At 35.6% G+C, this 17,314-nt stretch overlaps 2 protein-coding genes across 3 annotated transcripts; both read left to right on the forward strand.

Moving 5' to 3' along the window:
* The first annotated feature begins 878 nt into the window (after positions 1–878).
* On the forward strand, positions 879–6,255 carry LOC132633223 (probable protein phosphatase 2C 8). Of its 2 annotated transcripts, XM_060349489.1 has the most exons (10): positions 883–1,261; positions 2,099–2,207; positions 2,368–2,404; positions 2,538–2,582; positions 3,617–3,669; positions 4,288–4,449; positions 4,987–5,070; positions 5,365–5,454; positions 5,562–5,609; positions 5,741–6,255. In XM_060349489.1, the coding sequence occupies exons 1-10, from the start codon at positions 1,002–1,004 to the stop codon at positions 5,852–5,854; spliced, it is 1,002 nt and encodes a 333-aa protein (XP_060205472.1). In that variant the 5' UTR covers positions 883–1,001; the 3' UTR covers positions 5,855–6,255. The 2 variants fall into 2 exon arrangements, with proteins under 2 accessions (XP_060205473.1, XP_060205472.1); XM_060349490.1 differs by lacking the exon at positions 4,987–5,070 and having other exon boundaries at positions 879–1,261.
* A 6,667-nt stretch (positions 6,256–12,922) lies between these two features.
* Positions 12,923–15,415, forward strand: LOC132634329 (WAT1-related protein At3g18200). Its single transcript, XM_060350594.1, has 7 exons — positions 12,923–13,125; positions 13,226–13,288; positions 13,583–13,699; positions 13,797–14,031; positions 14,459–14,617; positions 14,715–14,866; positions 15,119–15,415. The coding sequence occupies exons 1-7, from the start codon at positions 12,923–12,925 to the stop codon at positions 15,282–15,284; spliced, it is 1,095 nt and encodes a 364-aa protein (XP_060206577.1). The 3' UTR covers positions 15,285–15,415.
* The last annotated feature ends 1,899 nt before the right edge of the window (positions 15,416–17,314 follow it).

Genomic DNA, 17,314 nt, shown 5'->3' on the forward strand with positions numbered 1-17,314 from the left:
CTTTTTAGATAAGTGAAAAAGAAAAATCACCACCTATAAAATGAGAAAAGGGAAATATATAAACGTGAAATTGAAGTTTTCAATTGCAAAATAATTACTGTATTGGATAAGAAGAAATATATATTAGTATCTTTTATTCAATATTGAAAGGTAATTAGTCGTTTGACCATACGATTTGTGTGAGTCTGATTTTATATTTTGATTTTAAATTAGTTTTTGTTTATGAAATTTGCATAAAAATCTCAACTTTAACTTTATATCATGATTGCAAATTCCAAATTATCCAAAATGTAGGATTTGAGATTCCCAATTATGATTCAAAAAATTTTAAATGTAAAACATAACCCATAAGTTTAGATTTTGTGAAAAAGATTTATAAGTTAATAGATATAACTTTAAAACTTGTCTCAAAGTAGCAATGTTGATTAGTCTTCTTGGTCGTCTAATAGGGAAATGCATGCTCGACATGAAGAGATTGTTTGTACCATGTGGGAAGATTATATTAAAGAGTAGTTACACTACAACTCCTGTTCAATTTTTTTTTAATTAAACGGTAGTTTGATCAATAGATGTTGTATTTTTTTTAAAAAGTTTTTTGATAGCGTATTAACTTTGTTATAAACTATGATTTGTTCATTTAGTAAGATAGCATATAAAAATTGAGAAAATTTTGATAGTTTTTCACAATTTGTGGAGTTTTCATGTTTGTGAGAAAACATACAACTTAATAAATATAAATTACATGTCCTAACAAAACTTTAACTTTAAATCAACGTGACTTCAAGTCACTAATTTCAAACCATATCGAAACGGGTCTTAATTGAAGTAAAAGTTAGGGGCAAACCCAAAACAAGGGAAAGGAAAGAAACAAATACCACTATAGTCGCACTGTCGTTTTTGCCTCAACTTTATCCTAATAATAATACCACTATAAGGTTCACACTCAGTCTCCTGATCTCTACTGGATTTATTTATTTACTGTTATTAATAGCTGCTAAGCAATGGCTGAAAGTTCCCATTCGATATCACTTGATAAAGAGAGTGTCAGCACCACATCAAATAACAAACGCGAAGCCCATTCTGATAATTCCGATTCTGTGACCAAGAAGTTGAGAAGCAGCGAGGCTGAGATCACAGTCCCGAAAAATGGAAGTGAATTGTATTTTGAAATAGAAGCTGATGCTGCTGAGGATAAGGGTTCCAGGCACACCATGGAGGACGCTACAGTCCTTCTTCCTCATGCTACCCCCGGCAAATTGAGGTTTGAACTAACCCTAGACCCCAAATATATATTTGTCTATTTTACGTATCTATTAGCTTTATCTAGTATTACTCTTGTAGTTTCTTGTCTTTTGATTTTTGTTACTATGGGTTGTTTCTTGTACTTGACTTATCACAGGAGTATTATTTTGTTGGAGTTACTGTCTAAGTTGCGCAGACTCGATGCCGCACCTGTGGCGGGTTCTCCAAAAATACACTACTTTTGGAGAATCTTACATGCACCCGTTTACATTTTTGAAGAGTCTGAGTAACAGTACGAAGAGTCTGAGCAACATAGGTTACTGTTCCTTTTTTCAGACTGCTTTGCCATGCTGTCTACAGTATTTTTGACATGGCTTATTCACCTCTGCTATTTCTTTTCCCGAATTGCTTTTCCTTGAGCGGAGGGTCTATCGGAAACAATCTCTCTACCTCCCAAAGGTCCCAGGGGTAAGGTATGCGTACACACTACCCTCCCCAGACCCTACTTGTGGGATTACACAGGGTATGTTGTCGTTGTTGTACATATCGATTAGCTAAATGTAGATAGGGTTAGTTGATTATTGAGGGAGATGAAAGAGTTTATGTTACGAAAGCTGTCATTTGAATACAGAATCTTTTTGTTTTGGCCTTCTACTTTGTTTCTTTCTCTTTCAAAATTCAAATTTGAAGTTTTGATTTGAAATCATTGTTTGTTTATGGCATTTGAACAAAAATATAAAAGAGAAATAAACAAATTTGACATGAAGTGGAAATTGATGTACTTTTTGACATCTCATACTCTATATTACTCTTCTAGGATTTTTGAAGTTTCCTAACTATGTTATTTCCTTTGTAGATGTGCTCATTTTGCAATATATGATGGACATGGAGGTCGATTAGCTGCTGAGTATGCTCAGAAGCATTTACATGCCAATGTTCTATCTGCAGGCTTACCACGTGAGTTGGTGTGTTTGCTTAGTCTTGTTAGTGTTGGTCTTAAAATTTGGTGGTGACCATTGTTCATATCTTATTTGTTCCATATTTTCTGTTACTGGTAGCGGTTTTCTATTTTGTTTATGTTCTCTGGATTAGAGTATCATTGTCAGTCTTTCAATGAATTTGCAGTTGGATGTTAAAGCAGCCAAAAAGGCAATACTTGAGGGTATGTTACTTGGCTTTTTGCTAAAAAAACTTGATATTCATGGTCCTTAGCCCGTTTTCAAGTGATCCAACTCTTGATATTGTGCATAGAGGGAGATTAATATCATCTCTTTTCCATTTCTTATATTTACCAGGTTTTAAGAGAACTGACGAGTCTCTTCTTCAGGAAAGCACCAAAGGTATCTTTATTTTCCGTTCGACATTTTTCTGCATTCTTGTTTTCCTCAAAGATTCATCATGAACATTTTTTATTATTTGATATCACGAGGATTGAATGTAATTGTGATTTTGTTCTCTCATTCAAGATTAGTGTTTGGTATTCCTAATTTCTATGTTCTGAAGCTGTCCTACCTGATCTCTACATCATTTCCTCCCATGGAGGAAGAAACATGGAAATATTTTTTCATGGCAGTGGTATCTGGTCATGATGATGATGATCTGAATTGCCTCTCATATCCCTCGTCATCAATTATAGCTCTTTTCATACTCCTATCGGCCATCTATCAAATAAAATCCGCCACAAAGATAACTGTGAAACACTGCCTCCGCCTCTGGTTCACTTCTTGCTAGATGTAAGAGCCATAACCACCTGTCTACCTCTATGACATAATTATTCCAAGCATCTTGTACTTCTATCATATATGCTGAAGCAAAAATTGGTTACATCAGAAACATAGACAAATTGCCCGATGAGGTTAGAATAGCGAATATCCCCATTGGTTCAATGTAAGGATACAACACGTGTGCGTGCATCAGGTGCATTTCACGGGTTTGAACCTGGTTGTATAGTGGATTAACTAAGGTTTACTGCTTAGTACTTTGGTTTACAAATAATATAATATTAGTAGGTAAAAGAAGCGGCAGGGAAAGTTTCTTCTTCTTTTTTTTTTTTTTTTTTTTGTAAATAATGAACTGAATAATCTTGAAGTAGTTTCAGGGACTAGTTCCTCCGGAAGACATTCTTTATCTCCTTGCTACTTTTCTTATGTATATTTTGCATTTTGCTCAGTGTATACTCTTCATTTCAGGAGAGTATATTTCATGTTCAAACTCTCTAAAGGCCTGTCATCATTATCTAGGTGTTGTCATTTGTTTTTATTCATGCTTCAGTCTTCAAACTGTGTTTGTTACTCCAAACGATATACTCTTTTCCGTTTTCTTAGAGTCTTTTAAAATTTGGTGTGTTTACTCACGGTGTTAGATGTATCATCAGGTGGTTGGCAAGATGGTGCTGCTGCAGTGTGTGTTTGGGTTTTAGGATCCAAAGTAAGTTTCATTTTATAATTGATAATGCACTCCAATCAGTGATTCGGGTTTTGCTTTTGAGCTCTACCATGATTCTCTTTCCTCATTGTTGAACTTGTTGGAATGATGTTTTTGACAGTAGAATCACATAAAGTGCGATTCCATCAATATTAGACTGGTATGATTACTATCTCTCATACACACAGATAATTAGAGAAAGCGCAAGAGCGCGCGCGCGCGCGTGTGTATTTGACAGTAATATTTAGAAGTAAGCATATAACTAACCTATTTCTGCTGAAAACATATTTCAAGATCTTTAAATCTTTGGGGCCAAACTTTTTGTGACGTAATGTGTAAATAGATTCTGCCGCTTTTACCAAGATGTGTCTTTGTTTCGTCTCTGCAATCAAAAGTTTCTTTTGGTCCCAAAAGAGTCATGTGTATGTTGAGCGTTAAACCAAGTATCATCTAGTAGCTTGCTAAAGTGGTTCGTTTAATCTATGTAATGTCTTTGTAAAACTTACTCTTTGAATAAGCAGCAGCACCTCTCAAACACGTAATTTCCTTCTTATCAGTTTGATATTGGCTCTCAGGGATTTGTGTTGAATATCTAATGAACTTTATACCATGTGCATTTAGGTGTTTATTGCTAATATAGGGGATGCAAAGGCAATTTTGGCTCGGTCATCTCCTGCAGATGGTTCAAACAATAGTTCTGATGGATCAACTCCTATGAAGGCCATAGTTTTGACCAGGGAACACAAGGCTATATATCCTCAAGAACGTGCACGTATCCAAAAAGTAAGCATTCAGCAATGGGTACCTTTTTCAATCTGATACTTATTTTTGTCTCCAATTCTCTTTTTCTAGTGGTGCTGGATTATCAGTCTTGTCTTATTACTCTTGAGACTGTTCAGAACTTGTTTACAACAACAACATACCCACTGTAATCCCACAATTTGTTTAGCTAATGATAATTTCTAAACCATTTTGGTAACATAATTAGATAATGATTCCGTATTTTGGTACATTCAAATGGAATGCGTTCCATTATTTTATCCAGATACAGTCTCGTGGGAAGTATACTAGCACTTGTATGTACCTTTCAGATGTTGGTAGATATAAGGGAGAATGTTGTCTCCAAAAGCTACTCATTAATGTATAATGGCCAGATTACTCTGTTACTTCTTTCCTGATTCAACGCTATTACCTAAAAGGACCAATTGTTTCCAACTGAATTTTTCTTGTCATAAGCTGAACTTAGTGCTTCAAATTTTTTGCTATTGCTTCTTGTTATGGGTATTGAGCTTCTGCTGATGAACATCCATGGTCCTGTAGGCTGGGGGATCTGTCAGTTCTAATGGCCGATTACAAGCTCGCCTTGAAGTTTCCAGAGCTTTTGGAGATCGGCAGTTCAAGAAGGTTGTGTGCTGAGATATGAAAATATCTCCTTGTTGACATAACCTTTTTCTTTTTCCTTCTTACTTTTTGTTGGGTATAATGATGACTATAATTGGTTCCACCAAATCACTACTTGCTTGTTCTTCATTGGTGCTTTATTATTTGAAGGAGTATTTTTTTGGATAGTGGATTTTCATTTATGTGCATGTGGCTGCCAAATATCTCAAGAGAATTCAATAGATGCTTGAATTACTTATTGAACATGCAGTTTATGGTGTATTCCATCTTTTTCATGTAAAGGAATTCAATATGCAGGTTGGTGTCATTCCAACTCCAGATGTTCATTCATTTGAACTTACCGAGAGAGACCACTTCATCATTCTTGGCTGTGATGGCTTGTGGGGGGTATCTTTGTTGTTTTTGTTTTTTCATATTATTCTTTTAGTCGTGCATACAACCACTGTGCTTTGGTTGCTCTTCCCTGGGATATTATTCTTTCCCTATGATTGTAGGTTTTTGGCCCAAGTGATGCTGTTGATTTTGTTCAGAAGCTATTAAAGGTATATCACCACCTCCCCTCTCTCACGCTCTCGTTTTCTCCCCTGAAAAGTTAGGTAGTCTCCAAAAGATTTGCACTTTGAGAACTGATTTCTGGTGGCAGCTTGATTAACCCTTGCATCTGTTTTGGCAGGAGGGGCTACCTGTGTCAGCTGTGAGCCGCTGCCTTGTGCGAGAGGCAGTCCGTGAGCGTCAATGCAAAGATAACTGCTCTGCTGTTGTAATTGCTTTTAGGAAAAAGCAGTAGAACTCCAAGATTTGTTCGAAAAGAATCTTAGAATTTAGGCAACCAAATCTGGTCTTGTTCTTTGGTTCATGTTTTATGGTGGGTTGTATCTTGCTTTCATCTAATTTAGTTGCAGATTGTACGGTTTAGATCTCTTGGCTTTTGACCAAGCTAGGCAATTTGTTGTAGAATAGCGCAGTCTTTGAAATCTTTTCCAGCACAAGACATATGTATGAGCAAACCATTCAAGTTGGAACTTTTTCATACGAGTACTCAAGCTTTTTGGTGGAAAGCAAAGCTGCTTGTGTTGTAGAAAGTAGATTTAAAGTTTTTTGGTTTGTTTTATTGATCAGCTGTTGTGATCAGCTTTGGTTCATGCAGTATTTTACCTCTACGTTAAATTGGATGATTATTTGAAGCTTTTGCTTATTTTGTCATGGTCACATTATTTTGACCTTTTCAAATTGCTGACTGAAAAATAAAAGTATGTAATGTGATAGAAACTATAACCTCAAGCTCAGGTAAACTTTTAAAAAACTACGACTTCCTCTCACCCCACATCCACAAAAGGCCATTTTATCAAGTTTATACTTATAATTAGATTGATGCGCAACCCTAAGAAATATTTTGCTTGGGGAACAATGGAACATGTTCTAATTTAGAGCAACTTGATAACGTTGAAAAATGTACATACCTTTGAGTAATATTCGCATTCATGAACCACAAGCCATCTTGGTTAATTGTCCAAGTTTTTTTCTTTTTTTTTTCTTTTTCGGTGACAAATGAGATAAGAATATTCTTTTTCTAAGCTAGGGAATCTCTTAAATAAGACCTACCTAATCTGAAAATTCAATAACAAGGATAACATGGGTTTTGTCTCCTGACTGAAGATTCGTTAGGACAAACTATGATTTCCGTCGATTGCCTGTGAAAAGATTCTATCAAAGGTCTAACGATCCAACGTCTTTGCGGTTGCAAACTTTATTCATATATTTTCTTTTTTCATAAAATTTCTGTATATGATTCTGATTGCTTCCTTGTTGGCCTCGCCAAATGACACACTCCTCCTTTTGTGGACGTTAATTTAGCAGTTTCAAAACTAACTAGTACTCCCTCCGTTTCAATTTGTTTGTCTTATTTTTATTTTTGGTTTGTTTCAGAAAGAATGTCTCTTTCCTAATTTGACAACTCTTTAGTTTCAACATCTCACGTGACATGTATAAGACCATAAGATTAAAGACATTTCGGTACATTATATATATATATATATAAATTAAGACCACAAAATTGAACAATCTTCTTTATTTTTTTAGACTCCGTCTGATATTAAATTAAGACAAACAAATTGAACGGAGAGAGTTGTATATTGCAAAGTTGTGTATGGTATTATGACAAAACCAAAGGAAGGACCACATGGTATCTAAGATTCCTTCTTGTTTTCTTTTCTTATCTATTTTTTTTTAAATAATGGCGGTGTTCTAGTAGCTTGCACACATTTCAACTAGTTCACTAGGTACCTATCATTTCCCGCCAGCATCGATATAACTCTTCGTAGTAAGACTTGGACATATGAGGAGTAATTAAATGAGTTTTCTTTTTGTCAGTGCAGAAATTTGAGGATACTTGATCTTACATAATTTTCACCATCTGCAATGTTTTCTTTACTTACTACATGTTGGAATTAATGCATTCACAAGGATACTATCCTTGAATTTTATGTTTTCTAGGAGTTCTTTATTGTTTCAAGAATTTAGTCTTTCAATATTATCTCTTAGTTTTTCAAGAAATCTTTTAAAAGTTTGTGATACATGTATCTAGTGAATTGTGATACATGTATCTAGTTATTTGTGCAAGACTTTTGAATTGGTTTTTTGAGTAGCATAAATAGAGATGTAATTGATGATTCTAATCATCTCAAGTGGCCTTAAGTAGCCTAATACAACTTGAGCATTCTCTAAGAAAAATATTCTCTTCCTATTCTTTCCTACAAATTGGTATCAGAGCAGTTTTCGTTCTTAATCTGGGGTTAGGTGAAGAAGAAAAAATTATGGCATCTAAAACAAATGATGGGGCTGATTCTTCAGTTGTTCTTACTCCATTTTTTGATGGAAATGACTTTGAATACTGGAAGATAAGAATGAGAACTTATCTGAAAGCTGAAGGTTTGTGGACTATTGTTGCAAATGGCTATGAAAAGCCAGAAGACGATGGTGAACTTTCAGTAGCAGAGATGAAAAATCTTGAGGCTAAGCGTCGTCAAGATGCAAAGGCTTTGAGCAAAATTCAAATGGGAGTCTCAAGAGCATTTTTTGCAAAAATTGCTACTTGTAAGACTGCAAAACAAGCTTGGGGGTCTCTGGAAGCTGAGGTGTATAGTGACGAAAAGGTACGCACTATCAATCTTCAAACTCTTAGAAGAGAGTTTCAAAATTCGAAGATGATAGAATCTGAAAAAATCGATGAATATTGCACAAGAGTCATGAATATTGCACAATAGAATCATGGTGATGAAATTTCTGACCAACAAGTTGTGAAAAAAATTCTAATTAGTGTCACAGAAAAGTATGAGTATATTGTTGCTATCATTGAGGAGACGAAAGATCTTTTTAACCTTTCCATCAAAGAGCTAGTTGGATCGTTCCGTGCACACGAGTAGCGAAGATTTTTTTCGTGAGAATCAACCCAAAGAGACGGCTTTCCAGTCCAGAACCAATGAGAATTCTCAAAATTTCTCAAAGAATCAACAAAAAAAGAAGTACAATCCAAAAAAGAAGCAGGATCGTGATGGCTCTACTAAGAAGGTTGAAGAAAAAGGTGAGAAAAGTACTAGTCTTTTTTGTAAAATTTGCAAAAAGACTAATCATAATGCAGAAAAATATTAGCACAAAGGCAAGCCCCAATGTAGCTTTCGTAAAAAGTTTGGCCATATTGAGAAGGATTGCAGGCACAAGCAACAGGAGCAAGTAAATTTCTGTGAAGGAAAAGAGGAAGAAAAGGAAGAAAACCTTTTCTACGCTTCTCAATCTGATGCTTCAGCAAAAAGCAGTGAATGGTATGTTGATAGGGGTTGTACCAATCATATGACTGGAGACGAAAAGGCTTTCCTCTCAATTAATCGCAGCATCACTTCTAAAGTGAGAATGGGGAATGGAGCCTTAGTTGATGCAAAAGTTAGAGGTACCATTTCGATCAACAGAAAAGGTAGCGGTAAGCAAATTCATGATGTCCTTTATGTTCCTGACTTGGAAGAAAATTTGCTTAGTGTTGGTCAGCTCATGGAAAATGGTTATTCTCTTGTGTTTAGAGATAATTATTGTAGAATTTATGATAAAATTGAGCCAAATCAAGTCATTGTTGAAGTAAAGATGATAAAAAGAAACTTTCCTTTACAACTTCATTACAATGCATTCAAAAATGAAGTTGTAGATGATTCATGGCTTTGGCACAAAAGGTTTTGTCACTTGAATTTTCATGGTTTGAAGCTTCTGAAGCAAAAGGACATGGTGCAAGGCCTTCCTGAGATACATACTGAGGTGGATCCATGTGAAAGTTGTATTATGGGAAAGCAACATAGAAAGTCTTTTCTAAAAGGGAAGTCTTGGAGAGCAAGTGTACTTTTGGAACTAATCCATACAGACATCTGGGAAGCCAGATGTACTTTCTAATTTTTATTGATGATTTTTCAAGAATGACTTGGGTTTATTTCTTGAAAGAAAAGTCAGAAACATTTGCTACATTCAAGAGATTTAAAGCCTTTGTTGAGAAACAAAAAGGCTGCAGCATCAAAACCATTTGTAGTGACAGAGGAAGTGAATACACAAGTCGAGAATTTGAAGAATATTGCAAAAATGAAGGCATTGAGAAGCAACTTACAGCAGGGTACACTCCTCAACAAAATGGTGTATCTGAAAGGAGAAACAGAACCATTGTTGAAATGGCCAGAACGATGATGAATGAGAAAGGGCTGCCAAAATATTTTTGGGCAGAAGCAGTACATACAGCAGTGTACATCCTCAATAGGTGCCCGACAAAGGCATTGAAGGATAAGACACCAGTTGAAGCTTGGAGTGGAATGAAGCCTTCTGTAAGTCATTTTAAAATTTTCGGGTGTATTTGTTATGCTCATATACCTGCTGACAAAAGAACAAAATTGGATGAAAAGAGTCAAAAATGTATATTTCTTGGTTATAGTGATGTGACAAAAGGCTATAGGCTTCTCGATGTCAAAACTAACAAACTTGTTGTTAGTAGAGATGTCATTTTTGATGAAAAAATAGCATGGAATTAGAAAGATAAAAAGGTGGAGAATACTTCTATCATTTCTTTAAATGTGCCAAGTCAAGAAGAGGACGGGGAAGAGGAAGATGTCCCTCAAGGGGGAGAAATCTCAAATCCAGAAGATGAAGAACCACCTCCAAGAGGAACAAGAATGTTGAGTGACATCTATCAAAGATGCAACTTTGCCTGTATTGAGCTAGAAAATTATGAGAAGGCAATAAAGCATGATGTTTGGAAGACAACCATGGTAGAAGAAATTCGGATGATTGAAAAAAATAATACTTGGGAGCTTATGGATGTACCCAAAGAAAGAGAAGTTGTAAGTCTAAAATGGATTTACAAAATCAAACTCAATCAAGAAGGAGAAATTCAAAAGCACAAAGGAAGGTTGGTTGCTAGAGGTTTCACTCAAAAGCCAAGTATTGATTTCTACGAAACTTTCTCTCCAGTTGCACGTCTTGAGACAATTAGAACCTTGATTGTTGTTGCTGCACAAAAGAAATGGAAGATTTTTCAACTTGATGTTAAGTCTGCATTTCTAAATGGAAAACTTGATGAAGAAATTTATGTTGAGCAACCTCAAGGATTTTTTGTTCAAGGGGGAGAAGAGAAGGTGTGCAGGCTAAAAAAGGCTCTTTATGGGCTGAAGCAAGCGCCAAGAGCCTGGTACAATGAAATTGATACATACTTTCTGAAAAATAATTTTCAGAGAAGTAAAAGCGAAGCCACTTTGTATGTAAAGCAAGAACATAGCAGCATTGTCATTGTTTGCCTCTATGTGGATGATCTGATTTTTACAGGAAATGATCTGAAGATGATGCAGAAATTCAAGCAAGATATGATGCAAACCTATGAAATGAGTGATCTTGAGTTGCTACATTATTTCTTGGGCATTGAAGTTTCTCAAGTGAAAGAAGGAATTTTTATTTCTCAAAAGAAGTATACTAAAAATATTCTTCAAAAATTTAAAATGATGGATTGCAGGTCTGTGGCCATACCATTAGCAGCAAATGAGAAATTCAGAAAAGATGATGGAGCAAAGAAAGCTAATAGCTCACTTTACAGGAGCTTGATTGGAAGCCTGCTATATCTTACTTCAACAAAACCTGACATTATGTTTGCTGCTAGTTTATTATCCAGATTCATGCAAGAACCAAGCCAAGTGCATTTTGGAGCTGCAAAGCGTGTTCTACGCTACTTGCAAGGAACAATGGATTATGGGATAATGTACAAATTTGATGGAGATTTGGACTTAATTGGCTATTCTGATAGTGACTGGGCTGGAAGTATAGATGACATGAAGAGTACTTCTGGTTATGCTTTCTTATTTGGTTCAAGCATTTGTTCTTGGTTGTCAAAAAAGCAAAGTGTTGTTGCTCAATCCACTGCCGAAGCAGAATATGTCTCAGCAGCTAAGGCTACTTCTCAAGCTATTTGGCTTAGGAGAATTCTTGAAGATATTGGTAAAAAACAAAAAGAAGGGACTGTTTTGTATTGCGATAACAAATCAGCGATTGCCATTGCCAAGAATCCGGTCAACCATGAAAGATCGAAGCATATTTCCATCAAGTACCATTTTATCCGAGAAGCACAAGAGAAAGGTGAAATTCAATTACATTATTGCCAGACAGGAGAACAACTTGCTGACATCTTCACCAAAGCACTTCCTAGAGAAAAGTTTTGCTATCTTCGAGAACGCATTGGAGTTGTCAAGCAAATGCATTAAGGGGGAGTGTTGGAATTAATGCATTCACAAGGATACTATCCTTGACTTTTCTGTTTTCTAGGAATTCTTTATTGTTTCAAGAATATCATTTAGTCTTTCAATATTATCTCTTAGTTTTTCAAGAAATCTTTTAAAAGTTTGTGATACATGTATCTAGTTATTTGTACAAGACTTTTGAATTGGTTTTTTGAGTAGTATAAATAGAGATGTAATTGATGATTGTAGTCATCTCAAGTGGCCTTAAATAGCCTAATACAACTTAAGCGTTCTCTAAGAAAAATATTCTCTTCCTATTCTTTCCTACACTACAATCCCGGGTCACCGGTAACAGATGAGGGATCTGTTCCAAGGGACTAATTCTCATATTTTCTTTGGCACTTTGTCATATACACTAAATCATCAATTTTAGTCACATGTATTTTATGGGTAGGCTTGGCTAGCAAATAAAATTTATGGTAACAACTATTTTTTACTGCAAAATATATGAAGGTAAAAGAGCAGCTTAATTCAACTGGCAAATTTTTGATTGCCTTTCTTAGATGGATAACTGAAAAAATAAAGAATAGAAGAACTTTCTAGTTTCTTACTTGAACTAACTAACTACAAACTAACCCACCAATTAATTAAAGCTATGTACTCCCTAATGGCTGCCATAAATTTAAGAAAGGTCACAAAATAAGGTGTAGCTATAACTACCAAACCAACATGCATAACTCCCAGTTTGTCTCCCTAACAAAGTCCAAAGTCTAAGTCAACGAATCATATATCATATACAAGATTTAGAAAAAACCGATCTCATAGTGGACAGATTTGCATGCAAAGCATAGAGCAACTATATCAATAAATGCACATTATACACTAAGGCACTTAAAAAAATTATTCAGGATCTCACAATAATATGTCTAAATGATCACTTTGCATATGCCAGTGAGGCTGTTCTGTTATTGTCCTCTATTATTCATCAATTTAATTCACTTATTTTTTCCAAATGGAATCTTTAACTTTGTATATATATGAGGATAATTGTTAGTACTTGTAGTACTTGAGGATCTAAGTGTAAAAAAATTAGAAAGAAATCAAAAGATATGGAACCAAAAAGTGGAATCCGCAGTATCCCTGGAAAAGTGAAACTTCTTATAGCATTGCTTGTTTTGCAATTATGCTACGCAGGATTTCATATAGTCTCAAGACTTGCACTTAATATTGGTGTCAGTAAGATTGTGTATCCAGTTTATAGAAATATTATTGCATTGCTTTTGTTAGGCCCCTTTGCTTATTTCTTGGAAAAGTGAGTCTTTGATTTCAAAGCACCTCAGATTTTTTGTTTCTTTTCCTTCTTTATTGATATGTAATTAACCTTTTCTTCCCTTGTGTTATGATTTATACAGGAAAGAAAGACCACCCCTCACATTCTCTCTATTGGCTCAATTTTGCTTTCTTGCATTAATAGGGTAAGCAAGTAGCAAGAGGAATTATCCACTTCCTTTTTTTTTTTTTCTTTAAAATACAACTATATACACTGATAGTGATAAGAACTTTTACAATATTAGATCAACCGAAAGATACAACTATAGATAACCGTCAATAAAAAGGTAGGATTAGTAACTTAGGAAATAAGCCAAGTTACCAGCTACAACACGTTAACGACGCAACAAATAAAAAATTTCCTTACACGGTCAGTGTATATAAGTTAAATCATTTCCTGATATGTATTTTGCTGATCATTGCAAGTTTTTGCTTACCAGGATCACAGCAAACCAAGGATTTTATATCTTAGGGTTGTATTATGCATCCCCAACCTTTGCTTCAGCAATGCAAAACTCTGTTCCTGCTATTACTTTCATCATGGCTTCTAGTCTAAGGTATGCAAGAGCTCATTAAAAAGACTCATTTCCATTCATTCGTTTAAATTTTATAGCAACTACATTTAGACTAAAGTACATGCTTGTATGCTCTCAGGCTAGAAAGAGTTCATTTTATGAGGAGAGATGGCATGGCAAAGATTCTGGGAACCCTAGCAAGTGTTGGAGGAGCCACAATTATTACTCTTTACAAAGGGCCTCCCCTATTAGGAGGAAGCAATTCTTCTGAAGAAGATATGGTTGCTTCTCAAGAGAACGTGCTGGATTGGACATGGGGTTGTGTTTATTTGTTTGGTCATTGCTTATCTTGGGCTGGTTGGATGGTTCTTCAGGTATCCCTCATGTAACAGCAAGAGAGTTCAACTTATGTGCATTGACACAAGATAATTATAAGTAACTGCTCAGATTAAGTAGAACTAGTTGCCTGAAAAATAAGGCGAGCAACCTGCCATCTATGTTGCTTGGATTCTTCAAAAATGTTGTTGGGTGCTTGCTGGATCCTCCAAAGTTGTGTTTCTTGAGGATGATGTAACACAAGTGCGGCAACATTTTTGGCTAGTTCAAGCAACATACCTGCTACAACTAGTTAAATTACATTGATAGTGTAAATTAAAAGTTCTTTAAACTGTCAGTGCATATATTGAAACCAAAGCTGCAATTATTGTTAGTAAGTTCAAGCAGTCTCCACAAGGCTGCTGGAGCCATAACACAGTCAAAGTCAGTGCCGACAACTTATTATTTACTTTGTAAATTACGCAGGCACCTGTGGTGAAGAAGTACCCAGCCAAGCTATCACTTACCTCATTTACATGCTTCTTTGGATTAATTCAGTTCCTAGCTATAGCAGCTTTTACAGAAAGGGATCCAAAAAAATGGCTGATCCACTCTGGAGAGGAAATATATCTGATTTTATATGCTGTAAGAACCTAATAAAAGAACCAAGCCTCAATTCCCTGTTTCACATTATCTTAGTTAACATGAAAGTCTAATTATATTGGATTTTAATTGTTATTAGGGTATTATCTCTTCTGGAATAGTAATCTCTCTCCAGACTTGGTGCATTCAGAAAGGAGGACCAGTGTATGTTGCTACATTCCAGCCTGTGCAAACAGTATTAGTTGCTGTCATGGCTTTTGTAGTTCTTGGTGATCAGTTGTACTCTGGAGGGTAAGTTAACAAATCCATGGAAAATATTCAACACTCGCTCATAATTGTTGATAGTTACCCGCCTGCGTATGGTTACACAAAAAATCACCAAATTTTTGTGCAAAGTTCAATTACTTTAATGTGAAAAGATAATTTTGTTATTTTACTGCTATAGTGGATAAAATTCAATAACCACATGTCAGATTAATCGGCTTGCTTACGATATCTGGTCCATAAATTGATCTTAATTATCTTATCAACGTTTAAATGCAGGATACTTGGAGGACTTCTGATAATGGTTGGGCTTTACCTAGTTTTGTGGGGTAAAAATGAAGAGAAAAGAATTGTCAACCAACATAATACTGAAGAGACAACATTGACAAAGCACCTTCTTGCTTCAAACAAGGAGGAATCCTCCGCTGGAGCTGACAATTGCTAACAAAATCTGTCAAATACACTTCACCTATACACATGATCTGGGACAAGACTAGCATCATTTAACATTTAAATGTGGAAAGATCTTCTTTTTTCCTTGAAATATTAGTTCTTATTCTATGGTTTCATTCTAAAATTAAAGCAACAAGCTCAGTGTAACCTGGCATGGGCGTTGCGGAATACTGTAGAGAAAAAAATTAAAAAAAAAATAATTGAAGTCCAGATTATGAGGGCTGAGTTTGTCGTTTGGCACAGCTTAACAGCTTTTTAACATTATTTGGACACCTATATTTCCATGTAAACCTTTGAGAAGGAATCAGTCAATTGGTGTTCCCAGTCAATTGGTGTTCCACTGGAACCATGACTTTTGAAAGTGTTCCAGTTTGTTGTTTATTTCCCTTTGGTGTACAGTTTCCGATTTTGAATATTACTTTCAAATGAATGGATTTTATTCATTTACGTTGCTCTCGCTGTTGGTTAAGTTGAACCTCGTTAAATGCAAAGTGTCGAACATTACTGAATGTACAGTATTACGAACGAGAAAAAACTGTTGAAGAGTTTCATGGCCCAACTGATTTCTTTAAACAGCAGGACCAAGCATTGAACCATATAATTACTGTGTCCATTATCATTTGTCTATTCCTTTACGTTTATCTTAAAAATGTAATCTAAGAAGATAGCTTTGTTATTACAGAATCACCCTCTGTGGTTATGTCACATTAACACAATTGGGTCACTTGCACTTTATTCCCTATTTTGTGCTAGTCTTTAATTTTTGTCCTCGAAGACAAATAACTTTTTCACATGACATAAACTCATATTTTCGCTTTAAAATATTTCACAAGTTATGCCTAATCCCTTAAAGAACTTATACCCTGCCCCGCTAGGCATAAGTTCCATTTGAAGGGAAAACCGTGCAATTTCTTACTTGTAGAGTGGCAAAGTTACGTGACAAAGGCCCAAACAGAGCCCCCAACAAATGGAGTAATGTTTTATCTATATTATTATAAAATCGGGACAAATGGATTCATAAAACAAACATAAGAATTGAGCATGAGTGAAAAAACATAAGAATTGACCAACAAGGTGGAGAGGGTTTACTGAAAAGTTTCTTCCAAGAGACTCGAAGCAGTAGATAAATTTTAAAAGTCTCAGTTCATCTAGTACTCTTCCTGAAAAAAGACTTACAACCTCATAATGTTCAATCTCATAATAGCTCGCGGCTCTTGAATACTATAAAGTGATCCAACAATTCAGTTAGCTACAGATACCCATATCTCCAAAGATGCCAAGAATGCCAGTCGTTGAAATAGGCCAATTCAATCTAGTTTTTGTGCAGACATAGGGGTTACCAAGCAATTACTTAAAGCCTAATGCAGTACACAAAAGCATAAAATCAAGATAAGAGTACTAAATACATAGACAAAGTAGCAACTCTCCTATGTTACAAGCAGTGACAGGACTCGAGCAACCTAGGCTTGGGTCAGCCAAACCAGGAGATCCAAAATCAGCCAAACCAGGAGATCCAAAATCAATCTCTTCAACCCTCATCACTCGCATTTCTTCTATTTGCTTTCTTCACTCATTGATCACCAAGAAGCCACTGCAGAACCAATCCCCTCGCTGCATATATATCCTTTCCTCTTCCTCTCTGCATCCATAGCCCTTGCCATTTGTAATGGCATTCCTACCCCTCTAACCATGTCCCAACCAACAAAGTAACCCCGACTTGGGTGAACAGAAAAGGGCTTTCATTTTCCCCATTCTGTTGGCCTTGCCCTTCCTTAACAAGCCCTTGATTTTTAATTGTTCATTCATGCAAGAAAACAGATCATAATTCTTTAACATTTACTCTGCTTTACGCATTAGACTGAAGGTGAAGTAATACTATTTTCCAACGGAACAGGAGGAAAAAAAAAAGTCAGGCAGGCATCTCTCCGACAAAAATCGGATACCACACTTAGCTTCCAATACAACATACGCAGTGTGCAGATCAAATCACTTATTCAGAAAAGAAAGATGATTAATTCAAAC

Source organism: Lycium barbarum, chromosome 3, assembly GCF_019175385.1.
Source record: "Lycium barbarum isolate Lr01 chromosome 3, ASM1917538v2, whole genome shotgun sequence".
Taxonomy (NCBI): Eukaryota; Viridiplantae; Streptophyta; class Magnoliopsida; order Solanales; family Solanaceae; genus Lycium; species Lycium barbarum.